The following is a 23,447-nucleotide window of genomic DNA, read 5'->3' as shown; positions in this document are numbered from 1 at the left end:
GGGCAGATCACTTCACCTCTCTGTCCAAGTTCCCTCATCTATAAACAGTGGTATAAACATCTATACTATTGTTTATCTCACAGAGGTATTGTAAGGCTTAATTAGTTATGAGAATGCTAAATATTATTTATATTATTATGGGTACTGATTTCTGGAAAAGGTAAAAATTTAGATGTTTCTTTCCCCTATCCTGACACACATGAATCAGTCTTTGTCTTAATAAAGATAAATGTACATATTAATCAGCCATGAACTGTGATGTGAGAATTGGAAGGTCTCTAGAGAGAGATGAAATGGAAGGGATGGACAATGCCTGTCACTGCATAGATGGCAGACATATGCCACTGATTATTTACTGCCTTTATTTATTGGGAAAGCTGGATATCTAATTTAAACTTCAGTGAATTCCTGTTTTCTGTTTACATCTGCAATTGGAGCATCAGAATTTATTTTGTAGACAACACACTGACATTTAGAGACTGGCCTGAACCCAGGGGGAGTTTGGGTTGTAAACTGCACTTCTGTGCTTGGGTTCATTTCCACTGAGACTCCACCTTGACTTGCACTTAAATAATGGTGTCTTGTCATACCAGGTCTTAGGATGTTATGTGAATGGTGCAGCTCAGTGAATTGACAGAGATTTCCAATGGAGATTACAGTATTTGACTTCCTCGTTTTTCATTTATGAGGAAAACTATAAGGCAGAAGTCAGTAGGTAATAATGTTTTACTTGATTTCTGTAAAACAGCTAAGTTGTCATATGGGTAATATTACAAATGCACCTTTTAAAAAAGTGTATGCTGAGCAAAGATTGTTGCTAAAACTGATGCAATCCTATGGTAAAAGTGTATAAAGTAATTAATGTAGATGTCCTGGAGTTCTTCATCTCATTTACAGCAAATCTGAATATCCTCTGAGTTTCACTTTGACTTGTTTTGCAAAATAAAATCACTTGTAAAACTCTAAAATATTAGATTCCTTCTTTTATGGGTCAGTTTGGCATTATTCAGTAACTATGCCATATCACCATTTGAGCCAGCCTTTGTATTGGACACTTCTGTGGTCCTGTTTTTAAAGAAATTCCTTGCATTCTTTAATCAATAGGGAAGTGAAGATTGTAGGTTGGTTTGAGTCAGTTTATTCATCATTCACAAAGGGAAGAGCAGACCATTGAACCTTTATACTTCTGCACTTAGCACTGGGTAGACGATACTAGGAATCAATGTTGTTATTAAAGTGCTAAGCACTGTACATGATCACATGGTAAAAGCCAAGCTTTTCTGTCCTTTCTAAAAACTGAATGCGATGCTTATTCTGCAATGTGACCAACTGATAGCATTGGAGACTGAAATGCTTCATTTATTAGAACTGGTATAGTATGTGCAAAGTATAGGCAGTGCAACTTTCACTTGTGCTTCTCTGCCACTCTCTACCTGATACCTGATCACCACTGAGAGTGAGTCTAGATCACTATCAGTGCTGCCCATTCAGTCCTTGTTCTTTTAGGCTGCCAGCTGATGCAATTTGTGATCCAAACACCTGACCACTAGGAAGTGGACCAAGTCATTTCACAGACTTTAGAATTTTTCAACTTGTCTTTAGTTGAATCAGTGAGCAAGAACCGAAAGACTCCTATGCCATTAAACTAGTCCCATGAGCCATCCAAAACATATACACGTGAGCGTTTTCTACAGTCTCAGAGATGAGTTATGGGTAAAGAATATTCAGATGGGTAAGACAGTCCAACCACTTCTCAAAAATGTCTACCTCAAGACTGGCTACCGGGGCAAATTTGCAGCCACCTGTCCTTGCAGAGTGACCAGTGACCAATGCCACAGAACTGCATGTTGCTAAAAGTCTGTTGTAGAATTTTACATTTGGGATCCTACATTTAATCTTTAATACACTCATTGCAAAGGGTCTGCCACTGAGAATGTCTGGCCGCTGACAGTTTCATCCTCTGCTTCATCAGCCATTACGTTCCCGTGGTTACAACTGCTTTGGTGGATCATACAGAGCAAGAGAGAGCTCCACCCACTGAGGACTTTAAAGATTTGGCACCAGTATACCACTGCAGTTGAAGCCAGTGCAGAGCACCAGGGTTATGTGCAACTCATACAGTTGTCAGGATCAGACCCAAATGAAGGGTCAGATTCTGTCCTCATTACTCCCACGCAATCCTATTGAAGGAAATGGAATGGGAATGGCATGGGTGCAAATGAGGATCTAATCTTGCCCAGACTATCTTCACTTCTTCTCTTGGCCAGTGATGGGAAGCTTGGTGGCACACAAAAGAAATGGGTTAACGTTAACCGAACCTTCTTGAACTCCAAATATAGGTTCATTTGACAGATGTGCAAAAATTTGGATCTATTCTTATTTTATTTCTTGTTCCTCAAAAAAAGAGAAGCAAATCTAAACTAAAACAGTGGAATTTTCAAAAGCGGCCTCCCTCTGCTCCCATTAAAGTTAAAATTTTCTATTGACTTCAGTGGGAACAGAATCAGGCCAATGCTGAGCTCTTCTGAAAATCTCACTTAACAACATGTTCCTAATCATTCAAGTGGTGATGCCAAAATTGTTATAACTTTCCTCTGACAAAGATCTCTGAGAATGACACACTCAAAAATCTTAGTGGAAATTGAAGGATGCCGTCAATAAGATTAACAATGAAAATTAAAGTTAATTTAATAATTGGATTGTGTACATAGGGTACATGTTTGCTTATAGCTGGCATGCATTTTCCTCTCAGCCAAAACTGTTGGAGTGTCAGTCCTGCTCCATTTCTGCATGTGGGAGAGAATGTCTTCTGCTTGTACCGCCCCTTTTCCCCTGAATCTCAAACTCACAGAAGTGTCATAGAGTTGGTACATTTTATTTCATCAGCTGGAAGCAACCACTGTTGCACGTATATGTCTATTCAATGACCACACATGACAATTCTTACTCATGTGAGTAGTTACATTTAAGCCAGTGTGGCTGCTCACATGAATAACAGTTGCAGTTTGGGTCTAAGGGTAACATGATCAGCACCTGCTGACTACCCAATTTCATACAATTCAACTGTCCCTATTTATTTTAGGGTTAAATATTTGTTTTGTTCCCAAGAAAGTTCTCCCAATGAAATGGAGTGAAATATGTGTTCCAGTTCCCCCACCCCAAACTGTAGATTCTGAATGTTGGCCAGTATGTGGCCAAAAGGTAGAAACTAACCAAGTTTAAAGCAAACTCTAAAAATATTTTAAAAGAAATGTGGCACTGTGGCTTTAAGAGATCCACCTTAAGCAAGTCCCCCCCCTCCCCCCGCCCCGTTTTGGCCTGAGTGGACTACGTCACTGGGGATGCAGGGATCAGATAAATCTGCAGCTGGAGCAACAGGAAAGCCACAAGAGTACCAGAGGACACCTGCAGAGCTACTCTCAGGTAGAAGTGACCAGCACGACTCTATCTAAGCATTGTCAACTGTCTAGCTACACTAATTCTTTTCCTAGTAACCAAGGGCTTTTCCTTACTACTTTGCACTTACTGCATGTTGTTTCTATCTCTTGCTAATAGTTTTCTTCCCTTTCCTCTCAGAATGGAGCATGCTAATTTTATTTACTGAAGTGGCTGTCATGTTGTTTGCATTTCATGCTTGTGCCTGTTGGGGTATTTAATCAGTCTGATGTGCTAGCTGAGATTACTTCAGACCATTTGTTCACTAATCACATAGGATCAGCTGTTCGTTTTTTTTTTTTTTCCCCTCTCCAAAGCACACAGGTCACCCAGTATTCAACAGAGGCTGTTAGCAGCCAGCACATCATTCCTCTCTCCCTCCCTTCCTCCTTCCCTCCCCCGCAACAAACCAAAAACTACTTTTAAGCCTCCTTCTACATTTATCATTTTATTTTTCTAATTAGTTGTATGCTAGGGGATGCGTTTGTGATACACTTGGAATAATCCATTTGTATTTGCCAAACTGTCTTATTTTTAAAATTTTGAGTCAAAAATTTTTTCTGAGCTAGTCTCAAAAAATGTTTTTAAACCTATATTCTACAGTTAACTAGCAAAATATATTCTATTATTTGTTAATATGACCCATCATCAGATTTTGTTTATGAAAGCAATAAGCTGATGAAGTTTAATTTTAATTGTATTAACAAAAATCTGTAGTCTTTTTTTTGTCCCCTTTTTTTGGGGTGCCAATCCTAGTTTAAAAGTCAATTTGTTTTAAAGCATCTCTCCAGCAGCAGCATAATTTCTATACATCCGTCTGTGAAGACCTGCACCATTTAAATAGTGTAACTTCTATATTGCATGATGTTCATAGGTTAAATGCTATAGGTATGTGAATTAAAGCTGGATGTACATACTGAGAACCCATGATCCAAACTGATAGTACTATTTCAAACCTTTTTCTAATGCTAAAGGATGCAAGAATATAAACATACATGCTGATTATCCATACGTAGTTTCTCTGTGATACACATCTGCTCTTTTCATGTTATTTGAGGCATTAGATCTAACAAAGCTTGTAGCTCCAATTAATAAAGGATTTATGCTGGCATCAAGTAGAAATGCATTACAATGTCATAACACTAACAAAGCTGAATTTAACAATCCCAAACTGCTGACCATTTAAGCAACAGTGGCTGGACATTATTATGAGGAAAGACTTACAGTTTCTAACTGCCTTCCTTCTTCTGCAAAAAAACCCCCCTCAGAAATAACTCTGGAATTGGAACAGCATAGAAAAACGTAAGGTGAAAACTCCAGCTCTGCCCAGAGATTGGGTATGGTACACCCTAGCCAAAGGAAGGACGTTGCCATATGCACAAGTAGCATATATAATTTGTAAATGAGCTGTGTATAAAGTGGGTTGCCGTGTATTTTTATAAAATATCCTTAGACATTAACATTGTTTTTTGGTAATGTCTACCCGTAAAGAAAAAAAAGCCTTTGGTGTTGGGCATGTAAAAGCTGTTGAGCAAGTTGTTTGAATGTTGGTCTGACTTGATCATTTTGGGATCCGACCATCAAAATAAAATTCTTTCAGTTTCACCGCCTCTGAAGGTGAAATAGTTTACAGGCCTCATATCACCAAATCATAGAGGACTACATTATGAATGATATATTCATTTGCAATCAATAGATTATACTCTTCCTACATATAAGACCAATCTTGTTATGGCTCAGGTGCCCTTGACTCTTTGTTTTGAAAACCATGGGAGTAGACGGTGCTCAAACTCAGGATTTGGTCCCATATTCTCATTTTATTAGAGTGTTTAGAGTAAATCCTAGTAAAACATTTTATAAAAGAGACAATTTTTTCTTAGTACTGTAGCATTTGGTAGAGTGAAGATTTTACTGCTTCCTGGTTTTACTGCTTCCAGGTAGTTTGCTCTTCATGTAGCATTTCCACTTCCAGAGTCTCCCAAAATAAGGAAGTATGCAGAGGCATAGAAATTAAAACTAAGAACCATCCAAGGTGTGTTTGAATATGAAGTAAGCTTTGTGTCCTGGATCTACTAGTGGATTGCAGTTCACATCACATCACAAATGGCCATCACAGCTGGCACAAATTGTCAAGCTTGATGGCAGTCTCAATACAGAAGTCGAGTGACTTAACTACCCACTCTCACCTATAATAGTGGGTCATCTGGGTAAGGAACAAGGCATATTGGTGGGGCCATGTGGGTAGACTCACATGGCTGCTGCCCACATCCAGCGAATGTGTACCATAAGTAAGGGACCCCAGGAATGTCCGTCTGACACTTCTCATGAAATGTTTGTTTGTTTTTTGTTTGTTTATTTTTAAAGCTCCTCTGGATCTCCAAGGAGGTTCAGATTTTTATCATTATTCTTCTGATGAAGTTTGAATCAGTTATTTTATCTGGACCAGTTTTCACTTCCCTTAATTTTGAGGCCCCAGTTATAAACACTTTAATCTTGCACATTTGATTATCTAGCATTATATAGGCAAACCTCAGCATTATAGAAGTTCAGGGGACTTTAAGGGTGTCTGAACTCCATAGGCCTAATGCTAAGCTCCATTGAGGTTCCTGAACCCCACTTAGGAGCTTAGCCTGAAATACCATTCCTACAGGATCTGATTTGAACTAACTGCAGCCATGGGAAACATAACTAACCTTTGCTTAAACCAAAGATTTGGAATATCTGGGATTACCGTAACAGAACATCATACTTAAAATAGGCATATTAGTATATTGGATTGATTTCCCCCAAACAGATGTGTTGGTTAGTGCAACTAACCTAATCACTTGCTTTAATGATTGGATATGTTAAATATTATTGGCACCTTAGAGACTAACAAATTTATTTGAGCATAAGCGTTCGTGAGCTACAGCTCACTTCATCGGATCAAGTGAGCTATAGCTCACGAAAACTTATGCTCAAATAAATTTGTTAGTCTCTAAGGTGCCACGAGTACTCCTTTTCTTTTTGCGGATACAGACTAACACGGCTGCTACTCTGAAACCTGTTAAATATTATTGTCCTCATTTGACAGATTATACTGAGGCAAAGAGATATTGAAGATTTAATTTGAAGAAGGAAATTTCATTCAGTTTACCAAGGGGATTGTTATCAAAATAGAAACAGTAGCTTCTCTGAAGGACTATCTTCTGCATATGCATAGAGTTCATTGCAGGATCAGAGCCTAAGTCAAGTGTCAACCAACCTACCTCTGATGTAAATATCTTGGAGATTCTTAATCTTATAGATCAGTGGTTTTCAAACTTGTTTCTGGCGACCCAGTTGAAGAAAATTGTTGATGCCCGCAACCCAACAGAACTGGGGAGGAGGGACTTGGGGTGTGGGAGTGGCTTTGGGGTGGAGCAGGGGGTTGGGATGTGAGAGGAGGTCAGGGCTCTGGGGTGGGGGTGAAGGCTCTGGGGTGGGGCCAGGGATGAGGGGTTTGGGATGCAGGAGGGGGCTCTGGGTTTGGGGGGGCTCAGGACTGGGGCAGGGGATTGGGAGACAGAGTTGGGACGTGGGCTTACCTTGCGTGGCTCCTGGTCAGCAGTGCAATAGGGCTGCTAAGCCAGGCTTCCTGCCTGTCCTGGCACCGCGGACAAATGGTCAGCAGCAGGTCCGGCTCCTAGACGGAGGCGTGCAAGTGGCTCCGCGTGGCTCTTGCCCACAGGCGCCACCCCCCAGCTCCCATTGGCCAGGAACCGCCAATGGGAGTGTAGAGCCAGTGCTTGGGGAGGGGGCAGTGCATGGAGCCCTGTGGCTCCCCGCCTAGGAGCCGGACCTGCTGTTGGCCGCTTCTGGGGCGCAGCACGGTGTCAGAACAGGTAGGGACTAGCCTGCCTTAGCCAGGCAGCATCGCAGACGTGACTTTTAACGGCCCGGTCGGCGGTGCTGACCAGAGCTGCCACAACCCAGTGCCTTAGATTCCACGACACAGTACTGGGTTGCGACCAACAGTTTGAAAACCACTGTTATAGATGTTACAATTTTGTTCTCACAGTAATGTTCAGGGTACTAATTCACTGCCGCAAATAAAATATACAGGATAAGCAATGTGACCAAGTTAATGTAGCCAAAGAAACCTTGTCACTTGGAATTTCTGTGACTTGATTAGTGCTTATTTCCTCAATCTTAACTCTGCATTGATGCTAGGTTTTTGTCTTTCCATTCAGTTGATAGTAATGTACTTCCAAGCATTCAGTCGTAACTTTCCTCAAGCTCTTTCTTTATAGTACACCAATGTAGTATCCTAGCATTTACGAATTGTTTCCACTACTCAAATGAATTTGCCATTAGTTGTCAAACCATGACCTGGTTCTATACTGAGACATTACTTTGAGGTAACCATTCTCCCCCTTGCGCACGAGATACATTAGTGTCCACGTTAGAGTATCATTGTTACCTTTACAGTTGCATCTCCTTTGTGACATGAATCCACAGCTGTTTCTATCAATCAACTGCTGGGCAACACTGGTGGGACTTGCTGAACTCTGGATAATCCTTCATTTTGATGTTGGAAGAGAAAATTTCATCCTGTTCCCTGAATTTTTTTTTTAAATGTTGTTAGTCAAGTCTGTGACCTTTTCGTCTGATTAAATGTAATTACTATCTACGTACGTCTCTTGTTTTAAGGGGAAGTCTAAGCTGAAGAATGTGGGGGAGGAGGTCACCATTAAAGATAGTAAATGCCACTTGCTTGGGCAAACTAAAAGACTTTGAGAAAGATGCTCTTTAAAGTGCTATAAAGGCATATTAAGAAACTAAAACAAGCTGTAATTAAAAGTCATCAGAAGTTTTTTTGACAAAAACAAGGGTGTTATGTAGGATAGTTTATTACATCATCAGGTTTCCTAAAGTGCTTTACTAAGCTCTGAGTTAATGTGATTGGGTATAAAAACCCCACACTAGGACGGAAGGGGTTCAAGAACAGTACTGGGCTCAGCTAGCCCCGCCCCTCCAACCCTGCAGAGCATGCTCCAATTCATAGGCAGGAGTTGTAGACCAACCTGGATGAGCAAGCATCTCAGAGGTGATTAAGAAAAAGCAGAAAGCTTACAAGGAGTGGAAGATGGAAGGCATCAGCAAGGAAAGCTACCTTACTGAGGTCAGAACATCTAGGGTTAAAATGAGAAAGGCCAAAAGCCATGTAGAGTTGGACCTTGCAAAGGGAATTAAAAGCAATAGTAAAACGTTCTATAGCCATATAAATAAGAAGAAAACAAACAAAGAAAGAAGAAGTGGGACCACTTAACACTGAGGATGGAGTGGAGGTTAAGGATAATGTAGGCATGGCCCAATATCTTAACAAATAGTTTGCCTCAGTCTTTAACAAGGCTAATGATGAGCTTAGGGATAATGGTAGGACCACAAATGGGAACGAGGATATGGAGGTAGATATTACCACATCCGAGGTAGAAGCCAAACTCGAACAGCTTAATGGGACTAAATCAGGGGGCCCGGATAATCTTCATCCAAGAATATTAAAGGAACTGACACATGAAATTGCAAGCCCGTTAGCAAGAATTTTTAATGAATCTGTAAACGCAGGGGTTGTACCGTATGACTGGAGAATTGCTAACATAGTTCCTATTTTTAAGAAAGATTAAAAAAAGTGATCCGGGTAACTACAGGCCTGTTAGTTTGACATCTGTAGTATGCAAGGTCTTGGAAAAATTTTTGAAGGAGAAAGAAGTTAAGGACATTGAGGTCAATGGTAATTGGGACAAAATACAACATGGCTTTACAAAAGGTATATCTTGTCAAACCAACCCGATCTCCTTCTTTGAGAAGGTAACAGATTTTTTTAGACAAAGGGAACACAGTAGATCTAATTTACCTCGATTTCAGAAAGGCATTTGATACGGTTCCACATGGAGAATTATTAGCTAAATTGGAAAAGATGGGGGTCAATATGAAAATTGAAAGGTGGATAAGGAACTGGTTAAAGGGGAGACTACAGCGGCTCACACTGAAAGGTGAACTGTTGGGCTGGAGGGAGGTTACTAGTGGAGTTCCTCAGGGACTGGTTTTGGGACCAATCTTATTTAATCTTTTTATTACTGACCTTGGCACAAAAGTGGGAATGTGCTAATAAAGTTTGTGGATGACACAAAGCTGGGAGGTATTGCCAATACAGAGAAGGACTGGGATATCATTACAGGCAGATCTGGATGACCTTGTAAACTGGAGTAATAGTAATAGGATGAAATTTAATAGTGAAAAGTGCAAGGTTATGTATTTAGGGATTAATAACAAGAATTTCTGTTATAAACTGGGGACGCATCATTTAGAAGTAACAGAGGAGGAGAAGGACCTCGGAGTATTGGTCGATGACAGGATGACTATGAGTTGCGAGTGTGATATGGCCATTAAAAAAGCTAATGCGGTCTTGGGATGCATCAGGTGAGGTATTTCCAGTAGAGATAAGGAGGTGTTAGTACTGTTATACAAGGCACTGGTGAGACCTCATCTGGAATACTGTGTGCAGTTCTGGTGTCCCATGTTTAAGAAGGATGAATTAAAACTGGAACAGGTGCAGAAAAGGGCTACTAGGATGATCCGAGGAATGGAAAACCTGTCTTATGAAAGGAGACTCAAGGAGCTTGGCTTGTTTAGCCTAACCAAAAGAAGTCTGAGAGGAGATATGATTGTTCTCTATAAATATATCAGAGGGATAAATACCATGGAGGGAGAAGAATTATTTAAGCTCAGTACCAATGTGGACACAAGAACAAATGGATAAAAACTGGCCGCCAGGAAGTTTAGACTTGAAATTAGGCTAAGGTTTCTAACCATCAGAGGAGTGAAGTTCTGGCACAGCCTTCCTAGGGAAGCAGTGGGGTCAAACGACATATCTGGCTTCAAGACAAAGCTTGATAAGTTTATGGAGGAGATAGCCTAATTTTGGCAATTAATTGATCTTTGACTACTAGTGGTAGGTATGCCCAATGGCTTGTGATGGATGTTAGATGGGGTGGAATCTGAGTTATTACAGAGAATTCTTTCCTGGGTGTCTGGCTGGTGAGTTTTGCCCACATGCTCAGGGTTTAGCTGATCGCCATATTTGGGGTAGGGAAGGAATTTTCCCCCAGGGCAGATTGGCAGAGGCCCTGGGGGTTTTTCGCCTTCCTCTGCAGTGTGGGGCACGGGTCACTTGCTGGAGGATTTTCTGCACCTTGAAGTCTTTAAACCACGATTTGAGGACTTCAATAGCTCAGACATAAGTTAGGGGTTTGTTACTTGGTGGGTGAGATTCCATGACCTGCGTTGTGCAGGAGGTCAGACTAGATGATCATAATGGTCCCTTCTGACCTTAAAGTCTATGAATTGGTGACAGGGTTGAAAAGGGAGCAACCAAGCTCTGGAGGCTGCAGAGGAGTACAGACGTATCCTAAAGGCTCTTCCCAAAAGGAGCTAGAGATGCCTCCCTGACATGCCAGGACTATGCAATGAGCCTGGTTGGGGTTGATGGTTTGGTTACCTTTTCATTTGTCTTTTTTGCCTTATCTGGGACCAGAAGTGGAGGGAAGTAGTGGTAGGAAGTGACCCAGGGAGGGTAACTCAGAGGGTGCCCCCACCCCCCCAGAGGTCAAATGCTGCTGACCTTCTTAGGGCCTTGGGTAAGAGCCTGGTGAGTAGTGGGCCTGGGCTCCCCTATCATTTCCCCATTGAGTGGATGCTAACCACTAGGCCTCACAGCCCACTGAGGACCCTATTACAGCTACATACTAGTGGCAATGACTTGCTGCTGGATGGTACTACACACTGCAGTAACCTATTTGTCTCTCTTTGCCCCAGATTCTCCCTATGGTCTTAGGGCCTGATTCCCCCACCGATGTGTTGAGCACCTGCATTTCCCATTGACTCCGGCAGTCGCTGGGTCTTTGAAAATCAGACACCATATGATCAGCACAGAGGGCGGTGGACTTTATTTCATTTGGAGTGACACTCATGACTGCATATAACTGACTGTCACACCACCAGTCCTCTGCTCCAGATGCATGAATATGCACAAAACTAGCACCGTCTGTGCTGCAGGACTTCACAGCAAACTTGGTGGTATGACAGTAGCATGAAGAGCTCTGGATGCCATAACAGCTCACTATGTGGCACAAGGCTTAAATGGAGGAGTGGCAAGGAGAAGGGAACAAGAAAGAGAGGTAGGTGAGGCAGAGTTAGTGGGGAGGGAAAGGGACACAGTAAAGGGAGAGCAGGGAAATGAGCATTCTAGAATCCCTTCTCTACAACGCTGCTGTTGGTACAGTGACTGTGTGGGAAAACATGGAAACATAGTTCACACTGCCTTGGGCATTAGATCCTGTTGTACTGAAAGGGAATGTTGGCCAGGACAGAAGAATGTGTTCCCTACGTTCTACCTGAAAATGCCAAGCTATCTTGAACTTTCACATGGATATGGAGAACCACCAAAAAAATAGGCACAAGTGACCTCAGTTGAACAGTGTCTGAATAAGTGGCGTCTTTTATTTCTCAAACAGTAAACTGAACAGAGGTAGCCATTCAGGGATTTTACTCAGGTATTTTCCTGTCCCCTACTGCTTTTTAAGCCATTTTTGTAAACATCATTTGCTTTCCTTTATCTGATTAAATCGTACAGACTTTACAGCTGTCCTCAGGGTTCTGTTTCATAAACTGTAACATTGATTTAATGATTTTAATTCCTTTTCCACAGCAGTATCTATTGTAGTGAGTCAGTGACTCTGTGGTCCATGAGAGGATCTCTCTCATATAGTGGTCCACAGAATGGAAAATGTTGAAGAACCATAGTAGTGAGACACTAAGTTACTGTGTACTTGGTCTAGTGCTACATTAACATTACGTAGATCTCGTTCACACAAGTAGAATTGTAATAGCTAGAGATGGAAGAGACCTAGTATGTTATCTGCTTCAGACATGGGTGCCAAGTTTGTATAATTTTTGCTGGTGCCCAGAATGGGTCCAAGAAGAGCCGGGACTGACCGGGCAATCGTCCCGGGCCGCTCACTTTGGGGGGCCCTGCGCTTCAGGGGGACGCAGGGTCTAGGGTGGCCTGAGGGGTCAGTGGGGGGCCTGGCGCTGGCAGCAGCAAGTGACCCGGCCCCAGCCCACCCCTCTCCACTGGCTCCTGGCATCGCTCGGTGGAGGGTGTGGAAGCTGGAAAGAGATAAGGCGGAGGTAGAGACTTGGGGGAAGGGGTGGAATGGGGGTGGAGTGGTGTTGGGGCAGGGCAGGTCAGCACCAGGCCCCCCACTGCTGCCAGTGCCAGGACCCCTGCTAACCCCCCAGGCTGCCCTGGACCCCATGTACCCTGAAGCATGGGGCCCCCGAAACCTCGGAGCCTGGGCCGGTTGGCCCAGTCCATCTTATGGACGGAACGGCTCTGATTAAATATAAGCTCAAACATTGGTGGAGCCATGCACCACGGGCCCATATAACTTGCCACCTATGGCTTCAGACCTCTCCACATTACATGAAACACACTGCAGCTGATCTTTCTTTGAAGCTCTTCCGCTACATGTTCTGAAACTTGCCACAAATTCACAGGAGGGGAAGGAGGAGAAGACCATAAAGTCTCATTCTTTTTTGTCACTATTCTAATAAATTAGGGCTTTAAAGTATTTGACCATTTTTTCCATAATTTGACAATATTTGGTCAACTGACCAGTCAATTATTTTTGTACTATATATATATATATATATATATATATATATATATGGTACAAAAATAATATAAAGCCCGGAGTGGAAAACAGGGTTGGATTACTCCATAATTGCCCTAATCTGTACACCTACATGAAACTTTGGTACAGACCGCTGTTGGAGAAAGGATACTGGCCAAGATGGACCATAGTCTGACCTAGTATGCAGCTTTTATGATCATATATTACACACAGCAATATATTTTGGGCCCTTTGCAGCATGTTTTGGAGGTATCTATCTTGCATTTGGGTTGGAGTAAATTCTATTATTGGAGTATTATCTATTATCAGTGGTAACCCAGGGCAGCATTTGGACCTTTGGTAGGAAATACAGAGGTGTGATTTAAGCCAGCTCCTTGCCAGTACATGATTAATCCCTGTTGTACAAATTGCTCTTCTGACAAACTGCCAAAATAAGCCTAAACATGAATACTTTCCTTCTTTATTTCCTCCTGGCTTTAAATCTTTACCCAAGAAATACTAAATAGGGCAGTGGTGGTGTTTTGCTCTCTCTAACCTCTCTACTGCATTTAGGATTTCAGTTGTAGTAATAGTGCCACTTACAAACTGACCTCCCATCAACACTTTTAACTGATTCTGGGTCATTATGTACCTTTGATTGTCTCAGGTTTATCTGAGGAAATCTGCTTTTTGTTTTTCACCAAAACACAAATAGGGATTACTTCATCCATTGATCTGGGATGACAAGAAGGAACTATGTAGCTTCTTAGGAGGTGCAGCAAATGAAGAACATATTGTGCTTATTTGAAATTAAAGGGGAATATAGATAAACAGAATGCAATTACTCAAGTTGGAATGCAGCCAGAATTTTGGAAATAACAACCTTATTCCTGTAGAAAGTGCTATGGGATCTCTCTTCTTCAATGACCTGGACTAATTAAGTTCTCGATTTTTATGTTTCATTTGAAAGACAGTACCTGTGGCTGCATGGGTTCAGTAGTTTCTCCAAGGGAAGACTGCCGCCTCTAACACCATGGTCCCCTATACAGTATTACACTGTATTGTCAACACTGAGTAATTAGCCCAAGTGAGAGAGTAGCTGTTTAAACTTTATGACCTTTTCATCCATAACTGATGGTGTTAACAAATGAATTGTTTTAGCATCAACAAGTGAGCCCTGCAGTGAGGTGGGGCTTAAATAAGCTGGTGTCATATTTTACAGAGACTTTGGGCATGTCTACACTGCACAGTAAGCCCGAGTCTGTGGGACCTGGGCTTGTAGACAGTGTCTCCAAGCCTGTGCCGGAGTGTCCACACTGCATTGTAAACCTGGGTTTACAGTTGGTGGACCCAGGTCTCACAGCCATGCTAACGTGTCCATACTGGACTATGCAAACCTTCTGACTCTGGTCTGCTGCTTGACCTGCATCCCCACTGCAAAATGACAGTGCTTGGACCCAAGTCACAGTGGGATCTATTTCCCCCAGCAGGGTCCTAGGATCTGAGTTCTGGCTGACCCATGTTAGACTGATTTGTGTGTGGATGGAAGTGGGGCATGGGCTCAAACCTGAGTCAGAACTTGGGTTTCGTGTGCAGTGCAGACATACCCTTGGAGTCTAGCCATAGTAATGAATAGACAGGTACAAACTGTGAGTCTCTCATAAATCTGATCTTCCCTTTGAAGCCATGTCCACTTTGGTGCTGTGTTGATTTTAATTACATGGGTATTGTGAGTTGGTTGTTTTGGGCAACCAACCCAAAAACAGTCCTTCAAAAACAGACTCCAACGATAAACAGCAGAACTGGAATTAATCTGCAAACTGGACACCATTAAATTAGGCTTGAATAAAGACTGGGAGTGAATGAGTCACTACACTAACTAAAAACTATTTCCCCATGCTAATTTTCCCCCTACTGTTACTCACACCTTCTTGTCCGCTGTTTGAAATGGGCCATCCTGATTATCACTACAAAAGTTTTTTTTCTCCTGCTTATAAAAGCCCACCTTAATCGGCTGGTCTCATTTAGAGTTGGTATGGCAACCCCCATTTTTTCATGTTATCTATCTATCTATCTATCTATCTACTGTATTTTCCACTGCATGCATCTGATGAAGTGGGCTTTAGCCCACAAAAGCTTATGCTCAAATAAATTTGTTAGTCTCTAAGGTGCCACAAGTACTCCTCATTCTTTCTGCTGATACAGACTAACACGGCTACAACTCTGAAACCTACACCACATGGTGGTTGAGAGATGTAGTTTAATAATGTTTGCATAGTGTCTTAATATCTTCTGACTTGCTAGAGAGCAACATTTTTTTCTTTAAAATGTCCAATTTACTAAGAAATGGAGACAAATTATCAAACCTTCCAAAAATAAACTAGAAAACAGTGCTGTGTCCAAGTGTATTGTCTTTAGCTACTCTTTTCTTAATTGACAATTCTTAAATGTCACCTGACAGTAACATGATCAAAATGCTTTAGCTGCAGAGATCTTTTCTAAATCAAAGGTGACTTTATGAAAAACAATAAAAAGCCACTTCTGTTGCATGATAACGGAATAAATTATATTTTTCCCTAGAAGAAGTAAAGGCTGTAGAAACAAGGGGCAAACATCTTTTCATGAATTGGTGGGTGCATGGGGCAGATATTTTTCCAGTGCTGCAGCAAATTTTCCAGTTTACCAGGTCAATGCAGAGAGAGGAGCAAATGCTTCCCAATTCATATACTTGGGATATAAGGAAAGGGTCAGTATAAAAAGAACTTAATTTGTAGTGCATGAAATCTCAGAATGAAGTAAATATGAATGTATGCTCTGTGGAGCAACAGTTATAAGTGGCTTTGGAAAGCAGAAGTCGTGCAGTTGTTACCAGGGTATTAATGTTCAGACTTCTAGTGAATCCTAAATTGGGTACTGGGGTTGCTGTTGGTAGTGGTTTTTTGTTTTTATTTAATATCCCCCCTAAAGTAGTTCTGAGCCGGAAGACTGACTTGGGGAGCCTAGAAAGATCTGCTAACCTCCCAGGGGGCTATATTAGATCTGTGAGTCATGGAGTCCTTGCATAGTAAGTGTTTGGTTACAAGCCTTTTATGGGCCACAGCTCAGCTGGGATATCAGTATCTGTATTATAGCTCCTATCTATTCTTAGGTGGCACTTCAGCAGGACTGAGCAGGCAAGGCAAAAAAGAAGCAATTATTGTATTCTCAATATTTGTAAATGTTGTCTTTTTTTCTTTATTTTTAAAACCATTTTCTTTTATCCCTCCACCCCCACCCCTTTTCTGTAGAGCCTTTTTGGTGACCTGTGTAAAAGAGTTACAAAATGTCTTACAACGTGACTCTCAATGGACCTGGACCATGGGGTTTCCGACTGCAAGGGGGAAAGGACTTCAACATGCCCTTGACCATATCCAGAGTAAGTACTAGTGAACAAAAAGCCTTCTTGCATTTGCTTAGGTTAGAAAGTAGCAGCAAAGGAATTGCTAAATGCACGCTCTAACCTGGACAAAATTAAGAGATTGATCAGTCTGTTTAAATAGATGCAGAAGGTACTGAAAAAAACAGAGCATTTTAGAAGAACTAAAAATAATAAAATGTTTTCTTTTAGCACATTTAAACTTCCTGATTCAAGGCATAGCTGATAACGCCAAGAAGCGACATCTTAGATGGACTGTATAAGAAAGATGAAGCTGCATCTTTACTCAACAAGAGCAAAAACCTACTTTTAAATTAATGTTTCTGTCATGCTATAAAACAATTTTATTTTCCGTAGTGTTGCTTCTTTGCTGTGGCCAAGGGGCCTTATTTACTTTGTAACGGGATTTGTTGATGGAGGGAAGGAAAAAGAAGTGATCATAATAAATCAAATGAAGTTTCCAAAAAACGAGCATGTAGCTCCCTATAAATGTGTATAGTTTGGGTTTTGTCAGACTTTTTTGTTTTGACATCCCCCCCCCCCCCCAAGGCTTTTCATCTGTAGTCCATCAAGCTTTCGGACCTGTGACTATTTCTTTTTCTTACTTGGCACAGAATAGTGTAGCCACATTTGCTAATAAGACCAATGTCAAAGATGATTTCAGTAACTCCTGTTTTTGAGAAGAACATGGTGGTAGGTTTGGGGATTTTGTTGCCTTTTTTTTTTTAAATTTTTTTTTTAATCTTAGATTTAAATAAAACTTGCTGAGGTTTGTAATGGGCTTAAAAGTACACAGAATGAAGCAGAAGGCTCAATAGTGCTGAAAATATTGTCTTAAATTGTACAGGGACCTTCTATTTGCTGATGAAAAACAGTGAATGATGTAATAATTAATTACTCAGTGCAGTTATTAAGTATAAATCAGTCCATTGCTTGCAGTTCCACCTCTTTATTTCCTCTAAGAGTAATTTTTAAAGGCAATCCAGGGGCATGCTCCAGTTATTACCCGACCTATTTTACTAGTTTCCTAAAAGGAGAGAGGTGTTACAAAACCTCTCAACACTGAATGCTTTTGAATTTGTAGATGGGAAAGATTTCCTCTCTAATCAGCAACTAAGCAATTATTTAACAGTTCTAATTTGGCAGCTGGAAATTTTGCTCCCTATTTGATTTTTGTTAAGTCAGTTTCAAGTATTATTTCAGACTATTTAGACATAGACACAGAAATGTACAGTCCAAATGTGTTCTGATTCCTTCACAAAATTAGCTGCAGCAGGAGTTCCAGTTTTTGTGGTGGAGGCAAGAGAGGTTACTTATTTAACTAAGTGTTAAAAGAATAACAAACTGATCTGCTCAGATAAACAGGTAGATGGCAAATAAAAGAACTGTTTGGGGTGCTACATACTATCGACACTCATTTGGAAAGCTAAACTTTATCTGATCCTCCAGCATTTGAAGCTTTTAATACAACATTTATTATGTTGACTTTTGGAAACAAAACTGATTATCTTTGCACCAGTTATGAGTCAAAGACTTCAGCAAGCTTTTGAAATCCTGGGAAGCTATCCATTTTAACCTTTATGCTATAAAGCTCTGTCTTATTTGATCTCCCTTGTGTATAGGTATAGTGTGTGTCTCTCTCCGTTCAAGGCTGAGTCTGCATTAATTTCAGGTTGCTAAATTTATATGCTCCTACTCTGATAGGAGGAACCCTTTCTTTATCCTCTCTGCAAAGGTGTCATTGTTCTGTACTGTTATTATAGAAGGCTGCCCTGTTGTCAGCATTACAAAAATATTGTCAGAAAAATAAAAATTACTTTTCCAGTTTTAAGCTAATTTTAGTACCCTAGATAGTGCTGGTCTCCCCTTATCCCGCACAAGGTAAGGATGTAGACTGCTTATGGTAGATTTGCTAATATCATGTAGACATACTTGTGACATTTTAGTGCCCTTTATTGTGAGGTCCTACTTATTTGTAGTGCCTAGAGGCTACCAATCAAGGATCAAGGGCCCCATTTTGCTGACTGTGTACACACACAAATGAAAAGACAGTTGTTGCCCTAAAGAACTTAAAATCTCAGGCCCGGATCACTGTGAGAGTCCCATTGACTTCAGTGGGACTGCTGAAAGCATATAATTTAAGCATGAGCGTAAATCTTTGCTGGATCAAGGCCCAAAAAAGTGCTTCAGCTCCCTCTGAACACCTTCAACTGCCAGTGATCTCAACAACTTTGAGCCCTTCATGAGGCTGACTTTCGGTTGCAGTGATAATGTCAAATATGATGTGAGACTGTTTGAAATCTTGCCCAGTGAAACATTGTTCTTAGTTGGGAATATTACTCTGGAACTGTGTTTTGTATCTAATATAAAATAATAGCAGATCATGGTCTGTTTCTGTACATGAAAATGTACACAGACTTTTCCCTTCTCAGAGAGGGGGATGTGTGGGAATAGGAATGTTTGGAAACTGTGTTATTTTTTTAACTGGAACATTGTGTCCCGTAGCTTTTGGTGATAATAGTTTAATAAACCCTGTTTTTTATATAAATATCCCAAAACAGATCAAGAGACCCCCCCCATTGTCAGCAATTAATTTGCAGTCATAAGTGAGGCAAGCGGTGAACTCAGTCATATAACACACACAAAAATGTTTTCGCAGGAATAATATTGTACTTTAAAATTATGAGCCAAGTTCTGTTCTGAGGGAACACAATGCTCCATGAATCTCCAAGTGCTGTCAATGGAGATTACACATGCTTATCTGAAAACAGAATTTGACCCATAGAAGCATGTGATGGGACCAGAACCTCCAACTCTTCCCAAAGCAGCATATGCGAGTAGGTAGAGCCCTGGACTGAGACTCAGGAGTCCTGAGTTGTATTCCCAGCTCTGCTGCTGGATGACGTTGGGCAAGTTACTTCACTTGTTTTGTGCCTCCATCTCCCTTCTGTAAAATGGGAGAAACAAAAACCTTTGTTAAAGCCCTTGGAGATCTCACTGATGAAAAATACTATATAAGAGCTTTTATTATGATTTCTCTTCCTAAGACTAGCATTTACATTTTAAATCATGGGCAATGAATGAGAATTGCGCCTTGCCAAAAATAAATGGTCTGATGGCTGGTTTGTTTTTTAATGCGTTCTGAGGCACTATCATTTGTTCTCTTCTGGGAGGTCCAGGTGATCAAATCCCTGCCAAGTCTTCAACAGCTTGAGACACAGGAGTCCCAGTCAATCAGCTGAATGACAGGTGAAGACATATCTTGGTATTCCTATGAAATGGAGCATTGTGCCTAATACCCTGTTCTTCATCTAAAAATAAGTGTCTCTGTGGTGTCAGCTTTGGGGTAGGGGGAGAAAGCAAGCATGGAAGATTTAAGGTAACCCTGCAGCTTCATACTCCTTGAACTATGGAATGGAGTATTCATTAGCAAATAAAAGAGAAACCTTTGTAGTTTCACGTTTTTTTTCCATCCCCACCTCACAGCTCCTCACACCCTCTAGGGCTAACCTTGCCGTGCAGCAGGATAGGCAAATGTCTAGGGTAGCATTTTGCTCTATTCTAGATTTCAGTAGATCTGAGTACCTGTCACTCCTGTTGAAATGAATGGGAGTTACAGGTGCTCAGCTCAGTTACAGGTGCTCAGCCAATGGCCTGATTGTGTGAGCGACTCTGGTCCTTTCTAAATTGACGAGGCCAGCAAAAATCCTAGTGCTGATGTAATCCATTTTCTTCTAAGCCTGCATGTGCTCTTCATTGACTGGTGGTGAGGAGGAGGAGGATGCTCTGAGACAACAATTGCATTGACACATCTAATTCTCTATTCTTCCCTGTGTAAGAAGGGGGCTGTGTAAATTTAAACCTTTTGCTGCTGGTCTGCCATGTTACCTAATAGGCTATCTTCATTCCAGTGCTTAGATACCATGATTGGTGAACGTTATATTAAAAAGCTAAGATAGGTAGATTCTCTTCATGTTCCAGTGAAATGTAGAATGCCATCAACAGTCCAGAGAGAAACAAGAGGCATGTGAATTGGCTTATATTGAAACTATAGTTTAAATTTGAGTGGAGAGATTTAATCATGCTCTGAGATGACCCTAGTGATATACGTACAGTGTCATTACATATGGTTGATCAATCCACAATATGGTATTTCTAATTCATCCACCACTGTATTGGCAGGGCACTATTTATATAATTTTACTGTTGCCTTCAGTGCCAACCCAGAAGCCAAAACTCTGGGGCTGGGAAAAATGGCAAAAGACATATGTGGTTTTGGTTTTTGTTTTTTTTAAATTAATACAATAGAAGGTGTAACAGGATGGTGAGCATTATGGGTGAACAGTGGGAAGAAGGAAACTGAAGAAATGGAACCTCCTCACCAATTCATGTACTTATGCTGGTAATAAGCAAAACACTATGGGGCTGCTTAAATAAACCATTTTATATGGCACTGGAAGAACACGAAAGTTTATTTTTATCATACTTGCTAGGCTGACTTTTTTTTTTAACCAAAATCCTTCCCTCCTTACTACCTCTTCCACCCCTACCACCACACACACAGAGGTATACACCATCCTTCATGAGGAGATATTAATGTGACAGCACTTCCCCTTTGAGGGACTATAATGTATATGAGAGAATTCCCCTGTCACTTTTGTTTAACTTGCTGTACATGGAGACTCCTCACCTTGCGTGGTGTACTAGTGATGAATGATGGGAGCCCCCCTTAGTTTTCTTCACGACTGAAGGAGGTGAAGCCTGGAACATCTTATGAAGCAACATTCCTTCCCCACCATCAAAGTGATTTGTCATTTCATCATCTGGACAGCTGAGTGCTACTGCATGTGAACTGCCTTCAAAAGGGCAAAATGTACCTGAGTAAATTGATAACATAGATAGAAGCTCTGTAGAGGAGCACAGAACTCACTGGAGGCATTAAATGGGGAAACGATAGCATAAATGATGAATTTGCCATGGTGCCTTAGCATAAAAACAAAGCATCTTTTGGACAGCAGATATCTGACTTTCTGTTTAGTACACTGACTTCATGCTCTATCTCTGCCTGGTCTAGTGCAGAGATATAACCTTTGAAAGGGTAAGGGTACCATGGCCTTTTTTGGTATGGAATATGTTAATCCCATTCCAGCAATTCCTGTACTGTTTCCATGACACATCAATCTGTTCTTTTCTCCCTCTTCAAAGATGAAGTAATCAAAAATTTCCTCTACTCCTGCTCTTACTTACTCTAGCTAGACCCAAGAAACTTTGTTTAAATAGTAATAAATATTTACAAAGTTTAAGAGCATTAAGCTTTGTATGCTAGGCTCTTCCCATCTCCCACACAGATCATTCTAGCTACCACTCACTGCATAGATATCAGGATGATTTTTTATTGGCAGGGGTACCAGATTTTCCTGTTGTTTAACTGTGGCAGTAGGCAAGCAGGTTTGCAGAAGTGTGTTTGAGTAGTAGCTGTGCATATAACTTTGTAACCTTGGGTTACACTGACTAATGTCCAAATTCATTAAAAATTATATAATCCTATACGAAGCAGCACATCATATGTAAGTGTGCTGTGTATGCATCCCATATGTGGAGCTGATATTAGTATGACAAATGGATAGAGTGCATTTATTATACACCTTTGACCATCTCTGACCACCTCCCCGGATCTTTACTCATTGATCCATCTCTGCCAAGATTATTTCTAACCTTCTAAAGTCATATTTAAAAATCAGACTTTCAGAGAAAAGATTCCTTGCTTCTCCCCCAAATGTGGAATCCTCTGCAATACCTAAACCTACAGCTCAGGAAAGATAATAGCTCGCGCTAGACCACAGAGAAGCTAAAGGTCTGATATCTAGCTATCTGCCAATATTGGAAATGGGACCTTTTTACCACTGGTAAGCAGAGATTTCTCTTTTTTTTTCCCAATTAGACACAAGCAGCCCTTGCTTTAGGCTCTGGAAGGTCCAAGCTATTGGACTTTAATGTCATGTTATTTTCATAGCTAGAAATGCTATTTTAGGTTCTTTTCTATAGAGTTTTAAATTGGTATCTCTCTCTCCTGGCCCTCCATTGTTGAACTCTCAGTTAACAGCTAGTGGAGGAATAAGGGGCATCAGACAGTCCCAGTGCAATTTTTAAGAACACTCAAAGCATGTCTAGTTATATAACAACAACTGTATGTGTTTCTGATTCATGCTATCGGTGGCATGTAATTTGGTGTATACAGGGTTTATCAGTGTTCCTTTGGGATGACTTGCTTAACTCACAGATGACTTAGTGAGTAACAAAGCCATCCCAACCACTAAAAACCTTTATGCCACACAATCATGTATTTATACTCTGTTTATGTATCATTATTGTGGTCAGCTGGAAACAAAGGTACCATCTAGGATCTCTCAGTGCATAAGGACTCGTCTTTTTCCACCTTAGCCTTCTCCAGTAATTATTCATACAATGCTGTATGTTCCTCCTCTTAGATCATTAGTTTCCCTACACTCTTCCCTTCTTTGTCTTTTTAATTTTAAGTGATTTTCAACTGCATAATGAACCTAGTATTTGAATCACTGATTTCTTTTCCTCCACCCCCACCCCCCAACCACATGCTGCAACACCATGATGTACAAAGGAAATCTTCTGGTTTTCTCCCTTGGGGAAAGCATTCTAAAAAAGGACACGTGCATATTATTTGGTCTTAGACTAGGGCTTTTGGAATCCATGTTGTGCTTTGAATTTCAATCCTTCCAGCATCATTGTGTAATGTACTGGTTTTGTGTGTGGTTTGCATGTGAGCAATGTTGCCCTCTGCTGACTGGCCCACAGAGAGGATATGGGACCTACTACAAAGGTTGGCTAAATGGACTCTCCTTGAGATCAGGTTGACTGTGTGTATT

General features: G+C 41.0%; 1 protein-coding gene across 9 annotated transcripts in view; it reads left to right on the top strand.

The window, feature by feature from the left end:
• Positions 1–3,320: 3,320 nt before the first annotated feature.
• Positions 3,321–23,447, top strand: part of LDB3 (LIM domain binding 3) — a 190,874-nt gene continuing 170,747 nt past the window's right edge. For 8 of the 9 annotated variants that reach the window (XM_074958771.1, XM_074958766.1, XM_074958770.1 and 5 more), the window contains exons 1-2: positions 16,188–16,303; positions 16,418–16,545. In XM_074958771.1, coding sequence (XP_074814872.1) covers positions 16,453–16,545 — 93 coding nt within the window. In that variant the 5' untranslated portion in view covers positions 16,188–16,303; positions 16,418–16,452. Of the gene's footprint in view, positions 3,424–16,187; positions 16,304–16,417; positions 16,546–23,447 lie in introns of those variants that run through there. The other variant, XM_074958765.1, reaches the window with a different exon arrangement.

This window comes from Natator depressus, chromosome 7, assembly GCF_965152275.1.
Source record: "Natator depressus isolate rNatDep1 chromosome 7, rNatDep2.hap1, whole genome shotgun sequence".
Classification (NCBI taxonomy): domain Eukaryota; kingdom Metazoa; phylum Chordata; order Testudines; family Cheloniidae; genus Natator; species Natator depressus.
Note: the sequence above shows the minus strand (reverse complement) of the source record. Positions and strands in the feature narration are given on the sequence as shown.